This window comes from Sapajus apella, unplaced genomic scaffold (genome assembly GCF_009761245.1).
Source record: "Sapajus apella isolate SASKATOON/1434 unplaced genomic scaffold, GSC_monkey_1.0 scaffold58, whole genome shotgun sequence".
NCBI lineage: Eukaryota > Metazoa > Chordata > Mammalia > Primates > Cebidae > Sapajus > Sapajus apella.
The window spans coordinates 5,850,912-5,873,276 of record NW_022436998.1 but is presented as its reverse complement, the minus strand read 5'-3'; the positions used below and the strand labels follow the sequence as shown (position 1 = coordinate 5,873,276).

The 22,365-nt window shown below is 38.3% G+C and overlaps 1 protein-coding gene and 2 long non-coding RNA genes across 10 annotated transcripts in view; 2 read left to right on the top strand and 1 right to left on the bottom strand.

The window, feature by feature from the left end:
- Nucleotides 1-3,016: 3,016 nt before the first annotated feature.
- Nucleotides 3,017-15,428, bottom strand: LOC116528348. Of its 2 annotated transcripts, none has more exons than XR_004258993.1 (2): nucleotides 15,161-15,428; nucleotides 3,017-3,115 (listed from the first exon to the last, which is right to left on the bottom strand). It is a non-coding gene; the product is annotated as an uncharacterized LOC116528348 (long non-coding RNA). The 2 variants fall into 2 exon arrangements; XR_004258994.1 differs by lacking the exon at nucleotides 3,017-3,115 and adding an exon at nucleotides 11,265-14,008.
- On the top strand, nucleotides 7,489-8,519 carry LOC116528350. The gene is made up of 2 exons (XR_004258995.1): nucleotides 7,489-7,566; nucleotides 8,367-8,519. It is a non-coding gene; the product is annotated as an uncharacterized LOC116528350 (long non-coding RNA).
- A 67-nt stretch (nucleotides 15,429-15,495) lies between the features above and the next one.
- KIF20B (kinesin family member 20B) overlaps nucleotides 15,496-22,365 on the top strand; it is a 68,342-nt gene continuing 61,472 nt past the window's right edge. For 3 of the 7 annotated variants that reach the window (XM_032245572.1, XM_032245573.1, XM_032245568.1), the window contains exons 1-3: nucleotides 15,573-15,662; nucleotides 15,778-15,840; nucleotides 18,608-18,755. In XM_032245572.1, coding sequence (XP_032101463.1) covers nucleotides 15,797-15,840; nucleotides 18,608-18,755 — 192 coding nt within the window. In that variant the 5' untranslated portion in view covers nucleotides 15,573-15,662; nucleotides 15,778-15,796. Of the gene's footprint in view, nucleotides 15,671-15,777; nucleotides 15,873-18,607; nucleotides 18,756-22,365 lie in introns of all 7 variants that reach the window. The other 4 variants (XM_032245574.1, XM_032245569.1, XM_032245570.1 and 1 more) reach the window with 3 other exon arrangements.

Here is a 22,365-nt window from a genome sequence, read left to right as displayed (position 1 = left end):
GTATCACCTGGTGGCCAGTTCTTCATTTTAGTTATCAGTGGGGAAGACTGTTAATCATGTGCCTAGCTGAGATTTCCAAGTCAGCATAGTGACTCCAGGCATCTTCCAATTGAATGGGACTTATTTCTATGACTGATCCTAAAAGAAAAGGACCCACCCTCCACTTTCCTACTTACCAAGATGGAGTTGCTACTGTTTCTCTCCCCTCTGGGATTCTCTCTACTTTCCAAGTCAAGTCTCTCCTGTGCAAGTTTAGCTCACCCCAATTGAAGAAATACGTTGTATAGAGAATGGGAGCCAATCACCAGTCAGGTCATATATGCATTTACATGATGGTGAAGGTTTCTTACAGCTGGTAAGAGTAGTGGGCAGAAACCTTCAGCATGAGCTAATGGGAAATAAGAGGAGCAACTATGATGGAAAAAATGTTGAGAACAAGGTACTTTGGCAGAAGGACTGCAGGATAATGCTTACCCTTGGACCTGTGAGTAGAAAGTCCCAGAAGAAAAGAGGATAAGCTAAATGCAGTGTAGAAAATCTGGCTTTGTCAAATAAAATAGAATTCATATGGACAATGCTCACAATACAGTGTTAACTAAAAGTAATGTGGCCAAAAACCCTGTGAATATAGTTTGATCCCTAAGTGTGTGAGTGTGTGTTTTCTTTAAATGTGTTATATGCCTACTATGGTAAGATGGCAAGGATAGGGTGGAGAACAGGAATGAATGGACATGGTTTCTGCCATTGTAAGGCTGACAGTTTAATATGACAGATGGCTTTGAAAGTAAACAAATGTTAAGAGTGATTATATCACTGGTTGTAACATTAAGGATGAACTTATTTTCTTCTTTATAAATTGTTATATTTTCCATGTTTTCTACAAGAAAGACATATGCCTTTTATAATGAGAGAAAAGCAACACATCTTATATTTTAAATGAACAAACATTACAAAAAATAAAACAAAACAAAGAAGACCAGGCTACAGGAATCAATTCACATTCATTAGGCTAATAACAGCTTTGTTTACAAAACAGAATACCAATTTTATGTATGCAGCTATGTTTAAGATCTTACAATAGTAGCTGAAGTTATACAAAGAGGGTTAAAAACCAATCTTTACTCACAAGAGAGATTCAATTATTCTTTGTGTGGTGCTTGTGGCACAGGGAGCTGAGGGGATAGTTAGCAGCAGATAAAAAATATTATGTTTCTTTGATTAATAAAATAAGGGCTAGCTAGATGTGTTCATATTTTATCAACATACAGTTTAATTTGATGTAGCATAACATTTTCTATCCTCTGATTTTCAAAATGTTTCCATTCTTGGGATGAAGATTTAGGAGATACTCTAACACACTTTACCAGCAGCACATTGCCAAAGCATCTCTTAGAATAACAAAACTTGAAGAATGCTTATCATTACCTATGCTATGTGAACTTGCTAACTTCAATATCAGAAAGTTTGTCTTACATTTTAAAAGTAGAGTAATAGAATATTAATAATAGCAACTACACTTAATGGGCATTTACTTTGTGCCAGACATTTTACATTGATCATTTCACTGGATCATTCACAACAAAAAAGAATCACAGGTCTATAATCTCTTATTTATAACTCTGGGGACTGGATATGTTTGGAAATGAGAATTTTTGGGAATTCAGGAAGAAATTGGAATCCTTTGAAATGTAGTACATAAATTGCATATTTGGTAACATTCCAAATGGGTAGAGAACTGTACTATGTTATGAAACACATTAATCTTACTATTTCTGCAAATAAATATAAGAAAATTCACACGAAGTGAAACAAAACCATAATAATATTGCAATTTATTTACAAAAATATATTAGTAAATTTATTGGTAAATAAAATTTTTAAATAAGTTTATTGGTAAATGAAATAGCAGGATAAATATAGATCACACATACCATAAGCTTTTAATGTATTTTGTCACTTGTGGAAAAACTTCTTATTTCTAAGGAAATTTTAAGTAAAATTTAAAAACTTATACTGATGAAAACTAACCTATATTACATATACATGCAGTGAATGTTCTTTACCTCTGATTGCCTGAGAATCTTGAAGAGGTTGTTCCAGTTCTTCATGGAATATTCTAGCTCGTTTCATGACCAACAAACCCGTCAGTGGTGTATCTTTACTACTTTGTTGTCAAATTCATTGAATGAACACATAGTCAAGATCTTCATTTTTGGCTCTATGCAATGTTTTTCTGTTTTTCATTAGTTCTTGGTTATCGTCACTATAAAATTTCAACAACTTGTCTGTTTCTTTTTTTTTTTTTTTTTTTTGACAGGGTATCACTCTGTCACCAGGCTGGAGTGAAATGGTATGATCTTGGTTCACTCAGACAGTCTCACTCTGTCGCCCAGGCTGCAGTGCAGTGGTATGATCTTGGCTCACTGCAGCCTCCGCCTCCTGGGTTCAAGCGATTCTCCTGCCTCAGCCTCCCAAGTAGCTGGGATTACAGGCATGCACCTCCACAACTGGCTAATTTTTGTATTTTTAGTAAAGATTGGGTTTCACCACGGTCAGGCTGGTCTTGAACTCCTGACCTCAAGTGATCCGCCTGCCTTGGCCTCCCAAAGCGTTGGGATTACAGGTGTGAGCCACTGTGCCCAGCCCTTTGTTTCTTTAAGTCATATATTGTTGTGGTTCCCACACCATATTCTTCAGTGAGACACCTCACAGACATACCACCATCAAGCACAGTTCTTATAAAACAAAAACTTCTATTTTATAAAACAGTTCTATTGCACAACTGATCTGCAATAACTCCACTTTCTGAGCTACTGATAAAGACAGATGCTTCCTTTTCTTTTCACTGTTACCCATAGGTATATCTTTAGCTCTTTTTGACATTTTCCATGGAATTAGTCCTCAGGTCAGAAAATGTCAGCAAATCAGAGAGGCATGTATGACTGACAGATACAAGTGCTGAGACAATAGAGGCTGCATATTTGTTTACAGTTGGGTTGTTTTTTTTTTTTTTTGGCCATATAATCCTGGTGCCAAACTTATAAAAACACTTTTGGGTGTCACAGTGTTTTTGTTTTTTTGTTCTGTTTTGGAATACAGAGTAGAGACTGTAGACCTGCATTAAAAATATCATTTTAATGATTAAAAGACTGAGGCTCAGTTAGTACCTTGCTCAAGGTTATACAGCTATTACTTGTCTTTTCTGCTTATAGTTAGTCTCCTAAAATCTGGTCACTTTACTAGACAGAAAAATGTTTGTTTTTCTGGTATTGTCTGTCAAGATGATTTGAGTTGGAATATTTTTAGCACAGGAACCTGATACTCTTGGCCATTTGATTGACACAATCAGTAGCTGAGCCTCAATGCTGAATAACATGGAGATGCTGTGGCAAGAGGTTAGAGTTCCTAAATTTATAGTTATTGAATATAGATTTTTCTTTTTATACCAAATGATCTGTTTGGTACTTACTGCCTGGTTACTTATTGCTTCACAGTGAGCAAATCAGGAAAAATGAAAGAGCTCACTGCAAATGTCCCAAACACTCCCACAAGTTTTCCGTAAATATCCACTCATTTAAAAGGCTTTTTTTGTCCTGGGTACGGTGGCTCACGCCTGTAATCCCAGCACTTTGGGAGGCTGAGGCAGGCGGATCACAAGGTCAAGAGTTTGAAAGCAGCCTGACCAACATGGTGAAACCCGTCTCTACTAAAAAAACAAAAATTAGCTGGGCGTGGTGGCACGTGCCTGTAATCCCAGCCACTCAGGAGGCTGAGGCAAGAGAATTGCATGAACCTGGGAGACGAAGGTTGCAGTGAGCTAAGATCATGCCATGCACTCCAGCCTGGGTGACAGAGACTCTGTCTCAAAAAAAAAAAAAGGCATTTTGCTTGAGTGTTTCTAAACTGTTCTGAAAATTGTACATCCCAACTGTGACTCAGAATTGTTAATCGAGTTCAGAATTAAAACCCATTTTAGACATTCTAATAAAATGTTTATTTTAATTTATAATTTAGAAAGAATTCATTAGAATTTGTAATGACTTTTAAGCTTCTATGGTTTGAGCCTTATTTCATGTACTCTTTTATAAGTTCCTATTGGAAGGCCAGCTTTTCTTCCTCATTCTTATCTTCCCCATATTTGTTTAGATCTTCCTCAAATGTCAAATATGAACTGCTACTAATGCCTGAAGATTATGAAAGCACTTCTAAGTCTCTCTCTCTTTTTCTATTGGGTTTAAGAGCAGTCCTTTGGTTGGACTGTTAGAAAAATGAGTAAAGCACAGTTCTATAAAACAAAAAATAAAACCCTAGACCCCCCAACTGACTGAATGGATCCCTGTCTTGGCCAAGGGCATTCCAAAGTAAACCTGAAAAACTAGTTCAGGCCATGATGGGAAGGGGTGGTGGGTGGGCATACCTCATTATTCCCCCGCCTTTTGGAATTCAGGCACAACTAATCAGCGTTAACGTTAAAACGGAGATCTTAAGACTGACAAAACAGACTCTTCATAGCAATAAGATACCAGAAAAATATACGTGACTCCAGTATAGAATCACGTGACAGCAGGTCCTGAAAGAAATTCAAGTATTTTAGCCCAAAATATATTTCTTTGACATATTTTGAAATGGCTCTGCAAAGCTGTCTCTTGTGGGGGAAAGGATTCTATAGAAAATCCTTTTTCTTTTGCAGATATTTTCCTGATCCAGGAGAGACTAACTAAAGGTCTCACATAATACCTTTTTAAGTCTGATAAGAGACATTTGCCCTTTATTCTCTCTGAAGCATGCTACTTGGAATCTTCATCTGTATAATAAGAACCTTGGTCTCCACAACCCCTTATTTTTTTTTTTTTTTTTTTTTTTGAGTTGGAGTTTCGCTCTTGTTACCCAGGCTGGAGTGCAATGGCGCGATCTCGGCTCACCGCAACCTCCGCCTCCTGGGTTCAGGCAATTCTCCTGCCTCAGCCTCCTGAGTAGCTGGGATTACAGGCACGCGCCACCATGCCCAGCTAATGTTTTGTATTTTTAGTAGAGACGGGGTTTCACCATTTTGACCAGGATGGTCTCAATCTCTTGACCTCGTGATCCACCCGCCTCGGCCTCCCAAAGTGCTGGGATTACAGGCGTGAGCCACCGCGCCCGGCCCACAACCCCTTATTTTAACCCAGACATTCCTTTCCATTGATTCCAGGTCTTTAGATAATATTTGAACTCTTTCAATCTATTGTCAATTAGAAACTGTTGGAATCCACCTATGACGTGGAAGCCTCCCTGCACTGTCGGCTCCCAGTTTGAGTTATTCCACCCTTTCGGACTGAACCAATAGACACCTTACATATATTGATGTCTGCCTGTAACTTCTGCCCCTCTAAAATGTGTAAAATCAAGTTGTAACCCAACCACCTTGGGCACATGTTCTCAGGACCTTTTGAGGCTGCGCCTCAGGCCTTGGTCACTTATATTTGGCTCATAATAGATCCCTTCAAATATTTTCCAGGATTTGACTCTTTTTCATTAACAGTATAATTCAGAAGAGTTTCAATTCTAGTAAATAATTGGGTATGATGTGGAATACTTGGTTGATACCATTACTATACAACAAACACCCATGTCACGCAATTTACTAATGAAAGAAACCTGCACATGTACCCCTTGAGCCTAAAATACAAGTTGAGAAGAAAAAATATTATAGTAAATATGAGAAATGTATAATACTGAGAAAAGAAAAATAGAGCAGTTGACCTATGTGAAGTATGCAAAACTTATCAGGCCCAGAGAAAAATGAGTGTGAGAATTCACCATTACCTGACCCCCTCTATTTAGGAGAGAAACTGTTTAAAGGCATTTTGTTCCTGACTACTGTATGATTCATTATCTTCATGTTCCCGGACTTTATGATACCAAACAACAATGTATAGTCAATCATTAGTGTATGCTATTTTAATATAAATTATTGGAGAACAACTTAAGAACTACCTCTTCTTTTCCTTTAAACTCACTTGTTACTGCTACTCATTGGAGCGTAATTCAGGTATGCTTTTGAGTTACAGTCCTCAAACTTAGCTCAAATAAATTCTTTACTTATGATGTTTGCTTCCATTTTTTTCCCCTTTAGGTCAATAAAATCCAGTGAGGATTCTCTCCCTGAGGAAAAGAAGAGATCATATTTTGTTTGGTGGGGTTATCACTCTCATATTATTTTTCTACGTTAGTCCTTCCTATTACATTGCAATAAGAGCTACAGTTTATTGGCTATATTCTGTGGGTCAGGCTGGCACATAGAGAAGCTAATATTTAAGAAGCATTAGACTTAGAAAGAGTTGGCTCACTCTTGCCCAGTATTAGAAACCCCTGAATGCAAGGGTCCAGAATCCACCCATCTATTTGAGTATAAGGCCCTACATACTTTCCCCTCTTATTTCAACATACTCTTTTCTTTGGCTTGAGCAAACATTTTGTATTCCTGTCACTTCACTATAATCCTTTCTCCTTTTTTTTTTTTTTTTTTTTTCTTTTGAGATGGAGTCTTACTCTGTCACCAGGCTGAAGAAAACTGACGCAATCTCAGCTCACTGCAACCTCTGACTCCTGGATTCAAGCCATCCTCCTGCCTCAGCCTCCCATGTAGCTGGGATTATGGATGTCTGTCACCACGCCCAGCTAATTTTTTGTATTTTTAGTAGAGAAGAGGTTTCACCATGTTGACCAGGATGGTCTCCATCTCCTGACCTCGTGATTCACCTGCCTTGGCCTCCCAAAGTGCTGGGATTACAGGCGTGAGCCACCGTGCCCGGCTTCTTTCTCCCACTTAAGAAAGGCATACCCTCACTTATCCACAGCCTTATGGTGTATTATCTCAAGGAGTAAAAATCTCCTGGTTGCCCAGTTCAGATATGGTGAAATATATATTTGGCCTTTGTTTTGTTTCCTGGCATACAACTCCTAATACCTTCGGAATTGTTGGGGCTCAGAAACTGATACCCCCAAATATGGCACTTTGATATGCTGAATTAAAGCAGCGGCCTCAAGGTCTCTCTAGCCTTCCCTCTCTCCACTCTTCAACCTTGTCTCTCACAAAGCACAGATTAAGGCTGTTCTCTAAAGTTTCCTTAACTACCTAGAAACTAACCCCCAAAAGAGGAATATGATTGCCTTCCTTCCCCTCCTTACTTATCCTCTCACTATTTATCACAGAAAAGAAGGCTAAGAAATGCAATCACTTCTGATAGCCTTTTTTTTTTTTTTTAAACAAGAAAATGTCTGCCTCTCAAGATCATTCAAATTTCAAAGAGAATCACTTACAAGTTAATTTTTGTCTCCTGGGTCCATCCATTTCCCCTGACAGTAATTTACTCCTATACCCCTCCACTTCCCTCTCCCCAGTGAAGAGGGTATTCATTTATCTGGCTCTTAATTCTTGAGTTTTCATGTTTTACCTAACTCCTGTGTACAAGTGCATACATAATAAATTTGTCATGTCTTACTTTTGTTGGCCATGATGAACCTTTGTGATGGCGGGAAAAGGGATTGACCACTTTCTGCCCCTATAGTTCTGGTGACAAAAATGTGATAGCTGATGCTGACCCTGACGGCCCACCAAGGGCACACAGAGCAGCTGCATTGGTGCTGTCACTTTTTTAAGGCTTTCTGTCCAGACTTCAACACTGGTTTCTTTTCAGTTTCAAAGGATTGATGTCTTCCTCAATGCCCTCGCCGGCGGGCTGAGGGTGACGGCCACATCCATTTCTTCTGTATTAGAAGGCCGTGGTGATTCAATTAGATTGTCCCACTGCTGAGTCCGGTAGGGCAGCTTCTATCGTGCTTTTTTCAAGGGGAAAGGAGCAGTGACAAGTCGTGTGTGGGAAATGGATTTGAGAACGCTCTGAGTGACCCCTGGAGGCCGAGGGGGCAGGCTTCGGTTGTGAACTGAACTCCAGACCCCTCTTTGTGCTGGGTGGTGGCATCTTGCTTACAAACTGTAAGACACGGTTTCTTTTGTGTTTGTTTTCGGTTTTCTTCTTTTGTAGCACTCACGCCTCTGACAGTCTTTTGGGAAAGAGTAACAACCCACATAAAGAATGTATCACATCCAGTGTAGTGCTGTTCTCTAATACTGGCATAACGCTTCCAGGAAGTTTTTCTTTTTTATATTTAAAATGTTACTTTTCTGTATGATGTGCATGCAAGTTTACCGTAACTTTTCTTAAACTTTTTAGTGCCGTTTCTAGTATATTCCTGTAAATGTCAGTTACTGAAAATGAGTCCAGTGTAAGTAGTTTTAGCTTGTTTATTGCAATGCTGGCCTCAACACAACAGAATAAAAGTGGTAGAAAGTTAAAAAAAAAAAAAAAAAAAAAAAAAAAAAGGTGATAGCTGAGACACCTGACTCACTCTGGAGCCTGCAAATGAGGTCCTGGGATGACTAACAACAAGTCAGCGGGAAAAAAAAAGGGTAAGAATTTTTACCAAGGTCAGTTCTAGGAGACCTTTAGCTGTAATGCCTGGTTGAGAATGGAAGATAAAAAGTTCCCCTTATCCCTTCCTTTCCAAATTTGGTTTGGCAGGAGAAACTCATTTGTGTGGATGGTGATTCTTGTATAAATCTGATTCTGGGGCAACTATTTGTTATTGGTTCTTTTCCCTCCCATGGATAGCTATTTTCCTGTTTGTCTCATTTTGTGACCTAAGAACTTTGCTTGGCTTGCCACCTATCAGGAGCACAGGTTGTTGGGCATGTTGTGCAAGCAGCTAACTGAAAAGCTGGAGACCCCCATAAAAAGCTAACACACCAACTGCTGCCAGATCTGAAGGTGTTATCTAAATCTTTATTTCTTCCAGCTGTTGTTGGGGGAGGCTCTGGATCCTGAGAGCACGGCATCTTTGTATCGCTTTAGAAAGGCCTCATGTGTACTTAGTTAAGCCACAAAAGGCTTTGGTTTTGGTTCTAAGTCACTTGGTAGGTACCTTTATTTTAAAATAAAAAAAAGATTTTAAAGCCAGGAATATTTTCTGTTTGTCCTAGCTGAAATCTGACAACAAAAGATTTGAGAAACAATAACAACAACAATTTTTAAAGAGCTCTATGGTCAGAAGTCAGCTTAATTAAGAGCTGATATTCAGATTATATATATATAAATAACACAGACACAAACACACACACATACATACATTTTAAAGGCTTCTCTGTTCTGTATCTTATTTCTTTCATAGGATTTTCTTTTTTCACTTCACTGAAACTGTCTTTCAATTGTATGTTTGATCTCTGTTTGCTTCTTTTCTTATTGGTATAATTTTTGTTTAGAAAAATGTAAAAGTTCACTGGCCTTTTCTCGGAAGCTTAAGATCTCCACATTCTGGCTCTTCTAAGACGTCTTCCATTTATTTCTGTCCCTACTTCCTTTTGTCACTTTTGATTTTCCAACTACTTCTCTTTAATCATAGATATCTTCTCCTTGAAGCCCATACCACCTCAATTCGACAGTTAGTGGATACAAAATTACTAAGAAGAAACATCAGAATTCTGCCTAGCACATAAAGTGACCTAGAAGAGACTTCTAGCAACCTTGGAACTCCTTGAGGAACATAAAAAGATGCCAGACCCTCTTTGGAGTCTTCTGTCTTCTTTATGGAGCCCCAAGAGTAGTAGGTGGGTCCAAAGTTCTGTTCTTTTACACTGAACTCCCTGATATCGTGGGCTTTTGTGGGTACCAAGGTTTACTTTATACTATAAGAAAACACTTGACCTTGGGTTTGTGGTAACTAAAGAGTCACTGGCAAGGGCTACAGTTTTTTCTTTTAGAGACAGGATCTCACTCTGTTGCCCAGGCTAAAGTACAGTGGCATAATCATAGCTCACCGTAACATTAAACTCCTGGGCTCAGGCAGTCCTCCCATTTCAGCCTCCTAAGTAGCTAAGATTACAAGCACACTACCACATCTGGCTAATTTTTAAATTTTTTTGTGGAGACAGGGTCTTCCTATGTCCTCCAGGGTAGTCTTGAACTTCGGACATCTAGCAATCCTCTCCCCTCAGCTGGGATTACAGATGTGAGCCACCATGCCTAGCCAAGAGTTACATCTAGCATTAAAGGTAATTGATAGCAGTTGTAATGAATGATTATTGCTGCAGGGGGCTACCCATTTCTTTGCCTGTTCAGATAAGAAAAACCTTAGACTTCTGATTAAGTCAAATAGAAACTGACAATAAATGGCAATTTGGTACAATTAAAGTCATTGGTTAGGTTGGTTGTGGGGGATCTCAGAGCTGGGGCCATGACCTGATGCTAGGTTTGGTTTGGGGACCTGGAAGTTGTGGGAACACTCCTCACCAAGAAATAGAACTTCTGGGGATGGGCTGGCTACAGAGTGGACTAGTAGGTTGGTTGGACATTGGGTCACCTACTAGCCTTGTGGGGCTATCCTTGCAGCAAAGTGCACTGTGTGACTGTTGTGCAGCCCAGCTCCATGGTGTTTCCCTTTTGGGCTTTTTGATTTTTTAACTTAAAAATATATACATCTTTTTGTTAAAAACTAAGATGTTCACACATTGGTCTAGGCCTACACAGGGTTAAGATCATCAATATCACTGTCTTCCACATTCATATCTTGTTCCACTGGAAGGTTTTCAGGGGCAATAACACAATTGAAGCTATCTTCTCCTATGATAGCTTTCTAACAATGCCTTCTTCTAGAATAACTCCTAAAGGACCTGTTTGAAGCTGTCTTACAGCTAACTTTTTTTTTTTACTGCATTTTTCCTGAGACTAAAGCTAGTCAAGTTGGCTCTGAAGAAAAAAACACCACCATAGCTTACATTTGGAAAAACTTTCTACATGCAAATTACAAACCAGAAAAATCTGTCAGATTCACTCACTATGGAGGAAATGGTATCTCATAGCCTAATACACAGTAAATGATTAACTAGAAATGCCTCGTTTTTCCGACACATTAAATTTTTTTTTTTTTTGAGACATGCTCTATGTTGCCCAGGCTGGAGTGCAATGAAATGATCTTGGCTCACTGCAACCTTCATCTCCCAGGCTCAAACCATCCTCCCACCTCAGCCTCCCAAGTAGTTGGGACTACAGGTGCATACCACAACGCCCTGCTAACTTCTGTATTTTTAGTAGAGATGTGGCTTTGCCATGTTTTCGAGGCTTGTCTTGAACTCCTGGGCTCAAGCAATCCTACTACCTCAGCCTCCAAAATGCTGGGATTACAGGCATGAGCCACTAAGCCCAGTCAGGACACATTAAATTAAAAAAAAAAAAAGTTTATTACAAATTCAAAAATATAATAAAAGAATCTCACCCTTTTACATCTCCAGGCCTGCTTTCCAGAGGCAACTATTTTTATAATTTATTTTTAGAATTTCTGGAAATTACTATACCCATCTTTAAATGATATGCTCCTCCTAATGTTATTTCTTTATGTATCAGTAACAGATATCTATTTACTTCCTACAAAGACAGATAAACACTTAGCTTTAGAGAGTTACATATATTTTTGCTTGTTCTGGTTACCTTTGCACACTGAAATGATATGCTTAAACTTCTACATCCTGTTGTGTAATTTCTTGACTTTCACTTTGTAAGATTTTGGTATTATAGACATAGACTCAATCCATCTTGTTTCTTCTCTTATTACACTCTTCCTTCCATAACTCTGCTGGGTAAAACCTAGGCCTTACAGAATATAATTCTAGCTCTTCTTTAGCACTTTACAGGGCCCCTTATGATCTAGCCTCTGCCTACTTTTTTTATGTCCTGCCATATGTTCACAGTCATGCTGAAATAGGTATTTAGTTTTTGGAATCTTTCATGAACTCTTGTCCTTTTTTGTCATTGTTTCATAGCTTTCCATGGCCTGGAATGGCCTCCTCTTGCAATTCACTAGCAAATCCCAATATTTTCTTCAGCCTACATGCTACATTAAGAAATCTTCCCTAGTAGACATCCCTTATTACATCAATAAGTATTTATTGAGTACTTGTTTTGTGCAAGGCACAGTTTTAAATGTGGGGACTATAGAGGACCAAGACAGCTTGCATTCTAGTGACTTAATAAACAGATTTAATAAATATTACTACCATTATGAAACCTACTATGTGCCAGGATAATACTAAATAACTTATAAATGCTATTTTTAATCCTTACAACAATTTTATGAGCCCTAGCAGTGGCTGGGCTTATACTCAATCTCAAGTCTGTCTGACTTCACAGCCACTACTGTTAAGCTATGCTCACTCTGCTCCATTACTCCTTATTCATTTCTATTACAGCTTTTGTCATGTTTTGAAATTCTTTGCATATGGATTTCCCCATATGAACCACAGGGGATAAAAAAAATTGACTGTTTTTTCAGGATGGTGCAGAACTAGTGCTATTCTAGACGCATACGAAAGAGGTTAATACATTACACACAATGGGTGCTGAAAGGCATTAGGGATTAACTGTCTCTTAAAATCCCAGGTGGAGAAGGGCTGCTTTGGATGGAAGGACTTTTAAGGGTAGAGACATCTGCCACTTAGTGGGTGGTTGATAAATTTTTGTTGGACTTGTTATTTAAACCTTTGCAATTAATACATATTCAAAAGTATTATTTTGGGGTTGAAAAGTGAGCTGTGTTAGTCTTGCTTTCGAAGATGGCTTTGCAGTAGGAGTTAAGCACTTTGTTTTTTTTCTTACGAGAACTCCAAGGGTGTTGGGTCCAAACTTTGAGAGGCCAAAGAATGCACAGACTCTGGAGCCAGATCATCCAGATTCAAAATCCAGTCTCCCTGTTTATTAGTTATATAAATTTAAGCAAGTTATTATTTAACATGTGCCAGATACTTTTATAAATACACTATTACCTGCTTTAATCTTCAACACTTCTATTTAGTAGGTACCTTTACAATTTCTTTACTAGCTCCATGTCTCAGTTTCCTCTTCAATTAATTGGGGATAATAACAACAAATTACCTCACAGAGATACTGTTAGGATTAAATGAATATAAAATGCTAAGACTACTACCTTGCATATAGAAAGTTAGCTATTAGTAACAGTCGAAACTGTGGTTAGGGCAGAAAATCAGCTTGATATAACTTACTAAATTTTTCATTTTATGTTAATATTCATTTCAAGGGCACAGATGGAATTCTTTGGAATAGGCACTAAATCTTAAGCACTTCCCAGTCAAGCTGGCTCTGCATCTCTAAGGGAAAACCCAGTGGCTGGTGCTGAAATGAAAAATGTAGAAAAAAATATTTCTGAAATCTGGACACTTTTCTGCAACTCCTCTGCCATCTCCCAAGTCCACATTATCATTATCTTTTGCTGGGATCTCTTGCAACAGTCTCCTGACTGGTTCAGTAGCCTCCTCCTTGACTGCCTTTAATTTCTCCAAGAGATTAACCGTTTCAAAAGATAGATGGACATTGGATATACCATGCCCATGCTTAAAATCGGTTACCCAGTAAACATTTCATAATACTCAAGTCAGTAACCTGGCTAAGACTTACAGGGTCTGGCCTTGGCCCATGCCTCCAAAAGCACTCTCTACTCCTCCCCATGGTCTCTATCCAGCCACATCAGCCTTTATTCATTGTTCAACAAATATTGATTTGCTTGTGTTGTGTTTATAGTCACTGAGTATACATTAGTGGCTAAGCAAAATACAGTTCCTATACTCACAGAACTTACATTTTAGGGGTTAGGAGAACAACAACAATTGCTAGTTGTAAAAAGTATAAAAATGAAATTGAACCTGCAAATAAAAAAAGAGGGCTCACTTGCCATACAGTAGTCAGGAAAGTCTTCTTTAAGAAGGTACTATTTTAGATGTAATCTAAAGGATGAAGGGAAGTGCCATGTGTTGAATGGGGAAGAGAGAATTCAGGTAGAGGGAACAAATTGTGCAAAGGTTCATACATGCAGGAAAGAAGTTGGTGTTTGAGGTATCCAGAGTAGATCAACTTACTGCACAGTGAGTGGGAGTGATCTCGGCCAACACCTGATTGTGCAGGGCCTGGGAGGTCATGAAGATCAGAACTTTATTCCTTTTTTCCCCTTCCTCTTTTTATTTTAGAAAATCTCCAAGTTATTTTAAAAAGTTGTAAGAGTGTATGATATATACCATTATACCCTTCACCTAGATTCACCAGTTACTAATATTTTGCCATATTTGCTTTCTGTATTTTATTTTTTGCCATATCTTTTGAAGGTAAGCTGCAAACACTATGACTTTGCTGCTAATTACTTCAGCAAGCTCCTTTCAAAAACAAAGGCATTCTTCCACTTGATCACAGATTCATTCTCATGTACAATCAATTTAAAACTGATTCAGTATCAACTAATATGTAGTTCATATTTGAATTTCCCCAAATGTCTACAAATATCTTTCCCCAGTTACTTTAAAAAAAAAAAATTCTGATGGGGCGTGGTGGCTCACACCTGTAATCCCAGCACTTTGGGAGGCCAAGGCGGGTGGATCACCTGAGGTCAGCAGTTCAAAACCAGCCTGGCCAACGTGGTAAAACCCCATCTCTACTGAGAGTATAAAAAAAAATTAGTTGAGCGTGGTGGCAGCTGCTTGTAATCCCAGCTACTTGGGAGGCCGAGGCAGGAGAATGGCATGAACCTGGGAGGCAGAGGTTGCAGTGAGCAGAGAGATCGCACCATTGCACTCCAGCTGAGCGACAAGAGCAAAACTCAGTCTCAAAAAAAAAAAAAAAAAAAGGAAAGAAAAGTAAACATCTATGAACCAACCAAGATTCACAAATTTCATTTGGTTTTTTTTTTGACTCTTGACAAAAGCAACCCTCCACTTCGGTTTTTTCTTTTTACCGTCATGACACTGACACTTCTGAAGAGCCTAGGCCTGTTGTTTTGTAGAATATTCTACACTGCTTTTTTTCCTGATTGTTTCTTCATGATTAAAATCATGTCAAAAATTTCTAGCACAAATAGTATTAGGTAATATTAGTGATGTTAAGTATCTTCACTTGGTTAAGGGATGTCTGATAAATCTCTTCAGTGTAAAATTATATTTTCCCTTTTATAATAAGAAGTGACCGGTAGGGTGATTCTTTAACATACTAACATTCTCTGCTCCGAACCTTTCAGTTAATGTTTGTTTTAGCATCTTGCATTCATTAGTTTTTAGCGTTCATAAGCTTACCTACATCAATTTTTAGACCGGCAGCTGCAAAATGGGGACGCAGCGAGGGAAGCGACCCTCCGGATCCCGGGATGGGGGGCCTTTTTAGGCCCCGTAGGGACAGGACTGGGAAGTGGCTAGCCGGCCACCTCAGCCCGTCCGTAGGGGAGTCGCAGGACTAAGTGCAGTGGCAGCGGCCTCACCTCCGGCCTTTGCCATATCTTCATTGCCTTGAGACAAAATCAGAGACCGGCGTCCCAGTCAACAGTGTGGTACTGAATAACAGCCACGAGAAAGCGACCATTGGCTGCCCGAGTTTCAAGACCCGCCCCCATATTCGAAAGCTTCTTCCCGGAGCCACTGGAAAGCCCGCAGCGCGAGCGGGCTGGGCTCTCGGGTGGCGCTCTGAAGCCCCACCCACTCCCAGCGTTCAGTGCGGTGCCCTGGCCGCCATTGTTTGAATTTGAAAACGGTAGCTACTCAGCGCTGCTCGCGGGTCGGGCTAGCCAGGCGACCTTTGCAGGTGAGGGGGTGAACCGGCGGGGGAGAAGCGAGGGGTGGAGAGGAGGTGGGTGACTGCGCATTTATGGGGCCTAAGACGGGGAAACGGCTTTAGCAGTGTGGACATCTTCCGACAGTAACCTCGTACCCCCGTGGATGTTACTCTCAGGAACTGGGTTGCGGACCGATACGAACACCGGGTACGCAGCGAGGACTGAGTCATACTAATTCGGTTAGGATTTAAATCTCGCCTCCACTGCTTATTAGCTGAGTGACCCAAGACAATTCATTTAATGTCTCTCTGTACCTTAGTTTTCTTAATCAGTTAAAAGGCGGAAATAAAGTATCTACTTCTTTCGGCTTTCGTGAAGATTAAATGGTAATATGTAAAGTTGTTAGTGCTGGCACACAATAGTACTAAATGTTTGCAGTCATTAATATTGTTGTTGAGAAACAGGCCTCTTTTGCCACACCTAGTTTTCGAAGCTCTGAGGTGGGCAGTTCGTTCGGCTGGTAGGTAACACGGCCTTTTTTGCGGGGGGAGCCCTGTGGTGGCCTCTGTGCACTTATTTCCGGACTCCTGGTGCTTGGGGCTTGCCCTTCTAGGGTTTTGCAGTGCCAGGCTGAAGAGTTTGTGGCACAGTGACTGCTGTGATCCCCAATTTAGAAGGTTTTCTCCATTTCTATTCACTCCCTGGTTCAGTGATGCCTGTCTGGCACAGTTCTCTAATATTCCTTGCTAAAGTACTAGTTGACACAAGTTCATGCCTTATGGGTTAGGTAGTGTAACAGTGTATGTATTTTATTGCAGGTCCACGACTCCAGATTTTAAATTGCAAAATAGCATAAAATATTCATCACTTAGTCGTGAAGACTATTTTTGAGGCTGTGTGTTGTGGATCACATTCAGAAACCTCATTCAATAGCAGATGCTACTATTTTTCACCAAAGTCTCCAACTGTGGATTCTTACTGGAGAGAAGATACATAAAGATGCAGTTTTCCAGTCAGAGCAGAAATGAAATGAAAAATGAGGTTTTGAAGTCTGCTGTCACAAAAGATAATATTACAGACTAGGATTTTTTTTTTTTTTTGGTAGAAAGTATTTTCTTTATAACCATTATTTCAAGTCATAGTCAGGGAGTCTTTATTCTTACATAAGTCGTTGAATTTGTTGTAGGGGATACAGATGGTGTAAGACAAGGTTCTTGGCATCAACAAGTTACCAGTTTAGTTGGGAAGCCCATGTATAAGTAGAAGTCATTTAAAATTGCAAGAAGTTACCGTATATCTCAACAGTTTTAGAAATGCTAGGAAGTAGTTTGTTCATTGAAAAATGAACATATGAACAAATACTCCTTTATTATAACTGCTTTTAATACACAGGAATGTTCTTTTTAATTCAGCAATTTAAAATATTCATCAACAATTTTCTTTAAACCAAGAATTATTATTTGAAGCCACAGTTGTTTCTTAATTTTCTGGGAATTTCCATGAACTTTGTGTTATGAAATGTCAAGCTGGTACTTTAACATTTTGCAAACACCCCCCGCCCCATGATCTAAATCAGTGCTTTCCTTAGTCCTTTTGCAATTGAGGGGAAAAAAATCCAACCATGTTTTTGTGATGAGTTTGAATTTCCGCCTGATCAAGGAAAAAGATGGCAGCAAGGTGGCAGGAGTAAACAAGGAACTTTATGTGGGCAGGGCTTTGACAGGATTATAGGCAAAGGAAATCCCTCTCAGTATGGGACCTTTTCTAGACCAGGGTGAGGGGCCACCATCCAGAGGGGAAAGAGGGAAAGGAGGATGGGGCAAGGTACGGAAAAGAATCATAGAGGGGCTTAGATGTCTAAGTGATACTGCACAGTGGTGAGTCTCTGGATCATAGAACTCTCAAGGGCAGCAGTGGCCTTGATAGTCCCAGGTTTTGTATGTCTGGCAAATGTTGGGTGCAATTTCATGGGGCATTCAAACCTAGCAGGCTCTAAATGGCTAAAAATATGCTTATTTTGGGCTATATTGAAAGCAGATGAATGCTTCAGAATTAGAGTTTGGCAACCCAGCAGGCTTTTAAATTTTTAAACATTTGTGGTCCTTGATCCAGTGGGCTTTTGAGCTAAGGTCCCTACCAGCTGTGAAGAAATATACAATATAGGTCCATTATACAAGGGCTATCTTTGGTCCATTTTATATAATACCTGTGGGTGGTGATTATTACGACTTTCTTGAACTACGAACCTTAGTTTGGTAGTCACCGATCTGGATGTTTTATAATCTTGTCAAAAAACAGCAAGAGTCTTCCCCTTCTCCCTAGAACTGTTCACCTAGTAGATTCTCAGTAAATACTAGAATGTTAGTATTTTTCAGTTAAGATTATCTTTAAGTTTACCTTTGAGTTTAGTGATTTGATGTTTAATTCAATTGTAGTAGTTTGCTGATGCATTATTCCTATTTAACTTAAAACCTGTGATGTGTCAGGTATTGTTTTGAATGTGTTTATATATATTGTTTAACTTTTTACTTGAAATTGAAAGTAATTTTTCAGATAACTGAGTTTAACTTTTAAATGCTAAAAGAGTCTGTAAGTAACATTCTACAGGAGTCAGTAAATAACATAAGGTTATAATTTACTCTGTGATCTCCTTTGAGTTTTGAGAGGATTTCAGGGAAAGAGTAAACATTTTATACCATCTTTACAGATTACCTGTACTCATGAAACCTCTTTGAATGGATATCCTATGAAAATAGTAGGCTGTGTTTAGAATTATTAGATACAGAGTCTGTAAATATAATTTGATCTTTTGTCTTTCCTGTAGGCCATTGTGTTACAAATGAAGCAATGTAATGGTTTTCTTTTCTAAAATCTAGTTATTTGGAGGGAAGTATTGGGCTAGACTTTTAAAAGTGTGGGTGGCTTACATGCTGACTTATTAAGGTTGTTAAAGAAGTTGCTGTTATTCTTGCAGAATGGAATCTAATTTTAATCAAGAGGGAGTATCTCGACCATCTTATGTTTTTAGTGCTGATCCAATTGCAAGGCCTTCAGAAATAAATTTTGATGGCATTAAGCTTGATCTGTCTCATGAATTTTCCTTAGTTGCTCCAAATGCTGAGGTAAGTACGAGGAAAGTATTGTGTTTATTATCATGACTGAGTGGAAATATTTGTGTATGCATATGACTGGAACAGAGTTTCTCAGACTTTCTGGGTTTAAGGCAACCTTGTATCTCAGTACTTTTTCATGGAGTCCTACACCAAAATGAATATATAACAGTTCCTTTTCAAGTAGTAGATCTAAACAACAAGTATCTATGCCATAACCTAGTAGCCATATGACACAAGCTTAAGAAATTTTTTTTTTTTTCGTTTTTGGAGACAAGATGTTGCTTTGTCACCCAGGCTGGAATGCGGTGTTGTACTCATGGCCCACTGCAGCCTCAATCTCCCAGGCTCAAGCAATCCTCCTTCCTCAGGCTCCTGAGTAGCTGGGACTATAGGTGTGCTCTATAATGCCTGGCTAATTTTTGAAAATTTTTTGTAGAGGCAAGCTCTCACTGTGTTGCCTAGGTTTGTCTCCACCTCCTGGGCTTAAGTGATCCTCTTGTCTCAGCCTCCCAAAGTGCTGATTACAGGCGTGATCCACTGCATCTGGCCAAAAAAATTTAACATTTCATTCTCTGATAACTATAGTTCCTTACTAATGGAATATGTATGCCTTTTGCACACTGGACAATTTCTCAAACCTTAAAATCAGATTAGATACTACCACCCACATTTCTTGTTCTTTGTTGTTTTCATGTAATACTTCCTCTTTATCATAGCAACCACTGAGAGATCCAGTTTAGCAGAGAGCCGACACCATCAAAAGAGATGGTGTGATCTCATGTTGAAACTGAACTCCAGCTAATAGTTCATGGTGTTCCTTGTAGGTCAAGTATTGCTGTGATTTTGCCAAAGATGTGAAACATTCCACTATGCTTCTAGGAACTGTGGACCTTCATTTTGAAAATTATGAAGATTTTTTTAAAACTAGAAAAACTTAGTAGTGTTTAGACTAAGAAGAAGAACCCTTCTACCACCCTACTTACTACGGGTGTAATGTTTGCTTATGTGTCTTTGTAGACTTTATACGTTTACTTTTCAATCCATTCATAATTTGTTTGTTACATTTTATGCTAATTTTTGGTGCCTTAGAGATAACTAACCCATTTATAAAGAATGATGGAAGAGGAAGGGGGATTTAGGATTATAATAAAATAACAGTTCTTATTTAATACCTGTTGTGTCAAGCCCTTTTAAACTTTAACTTACTATATCATAAATAAATAAAGTAAGAAAGAGGGAAGAAAGAAAGGAGGGAATTCTGATAAGTGTCTCTTGGCATGTAAACAGAATTGTATGTCATGTAGCTGTTTGTGTCTGCCTCCTTCTAATGCAGGGGTTGGCAAACAATGGCCTGTTTTTGTATTGCCTGTTTTTATACTTATATACAAGTTAAGAAGGGTTTTTATATTTTTAAATAGTAAAAGAAAAATCAAAATAGGAATAATGTTCCATAACATAAAAGTTATATGAATTTCAAACGTCACTGTCCATAAAGTTTTATTGCATCACAACCAGACTTGTTGGTTTACTTATTTACTACATCTGTTGTGGCACTGTAACAGCAGAGTTGAGTAGTTATGACAGAGACTATAGGGTCTCTAGAGCCTAAAATATTAGCTATCTGGCTCTTTACAGAGAAAATTTACTGACTCCTGAGTTGGCATGATGTTTTTGAGATTTATCATGGATCATATAACAGTAGTTTTTTTCCTTTTTATTGCTAAGTAGTTTGTCTGTTGTGCAGATAAGCTACATTTCCATTTACCATTTGATGGACATTTAGGTAGTTTACAGTTTAAGCCCATTACAAATAATGCCACTGTGAACATTCATGTGCTTTTTTGTGGACTTGTGTTTTTATTTTTCTTTGGTAAATACCTAAGAAGAGAAACTGTAGGTTTAACTTTATAAGTAACTACTAAACTGGTTTTCAAAGTGGCTGTACCAGCACCAGCAATGTCTGTAGGTTCCAGTGCTTTTACCTCTTTGCCAACACTTGATAATGTAAATCTTTATTTTTAGTGAGCATGTAATGGTATCCTGTTGTGGTTTTAGTTTGCCCTTCTCTAGTGAGCACTTTTTCCAGGTTATTTCTTGGCCGTTTTCCTACTTTCTTTTGTAAAGCATCTCTTCAGACCTTTTCTCCATTTAAATTAGGTTGTTTCATTAGTGTTTTGTGAGAAATCTTTATGTATTCTAGATAGAAATCATTTATCAGATTAATACTGTCTTGATGATTTTAAAATTTAAAGACATTCAATTTACCTTTTTTTTTTTTTCTGGTGTGTTCTTGTTAAGAAACCTTTGCCTTCTCCAAAGTTTTTGTCTTACTTTTTCTAGAAATTTTACAGTTTTTATTTGAGTAGTTATATCTGTGATTCATTTTGAACAGTCTGTGTGTACAGTTGATATAGGGACCCAGATTAACTTTTTCCTTCTGTTTTTTTTCAGCCTCCATACATTTTTTTTTTTTAACTAGATAGAGGTAGTTATTTCAGCATTATATATTGAAAAGACTTTCCCCATTATTTTGGTGACTTTATTGACAGTCAAATGACTGTGTATATGTGGATCTATTTCTCTATGAGGATCTATGTGGATTTTGTTCTCTTCCATTGACCTATTTGTCCTTACTCCAACACAACACTGTCTATTTTTGTAGCTTTATAATGACTTTTGAAATTAGGTAGTATGAATTCTCCAACTTTGCTTTTTTTTTCTAGGAAAATTTTGGCTTTTATAAATCCTTTGCATGTTCATAAATTTTAGAATCAGCTTACCAGTTTCTACAAGACAGCATCTTGGGATTTTTGACTTTGAATTAAATCTGTGGGTCAATTTGGAGAGAATTGACTTCTTGACAATATTGAGTCTAATCCATGAACATGGCATTCTTCCTAATTTTATTTAGGTCTTTAATGTCTCAGCAGTATTTTATTTTTATACTTGTCAATGTAGAGGACTGTCATGACTTTTGTCAAATATATTTATAAACATGTTATTTTGATGCTATTGTGAATAATATTTTTAGTGGCTTTAGGCATAATGAAAAACTGCATATATTTTAAATTATGCAGTTTGACAAGTTTTGACATAGGCATACACTTGTATAACTGTCACCACAATCAAGACAGTGGGTATATCCATCACCCTGAAAGGTTTCCTTGAGGCTCCTTGTAAGTCTTCCCTCCCATCACACCTCTAAGTAACCTGTGATTAGCATCTGTTAGTATACATTAGTTTTTTTGTAGATTTGTTGGATTTTATATGTATATGTTCATGTTGTTTCTAAATAAAGATAATTTTATTTTTTCATTTTCAATTTGGATGACTTTTGTCTTTTCATTTCTTTTTATTCTTCCATTTTTCTTTCCTATTCTTTACCCTCCCCTTTTCTCCCTTTCCCTCACATTCTTTCTCTTCTTCTCTTCCCTTTTACCTTTCTTCCCCTTTTTTTCTCTTCCCTTTTTTTTTTTCTTTCCCTTACCTCTCCTTTTTTCTTCCCCCATCCCTTTTCCCGCTTCATGCCTAGAAACTTTAATACAATGTTGCTAGAAATGGGGAAGCAGAAAGCGTTTTCTTATTACTCATTTTGCTACTCATCTTAGATTGCATCATT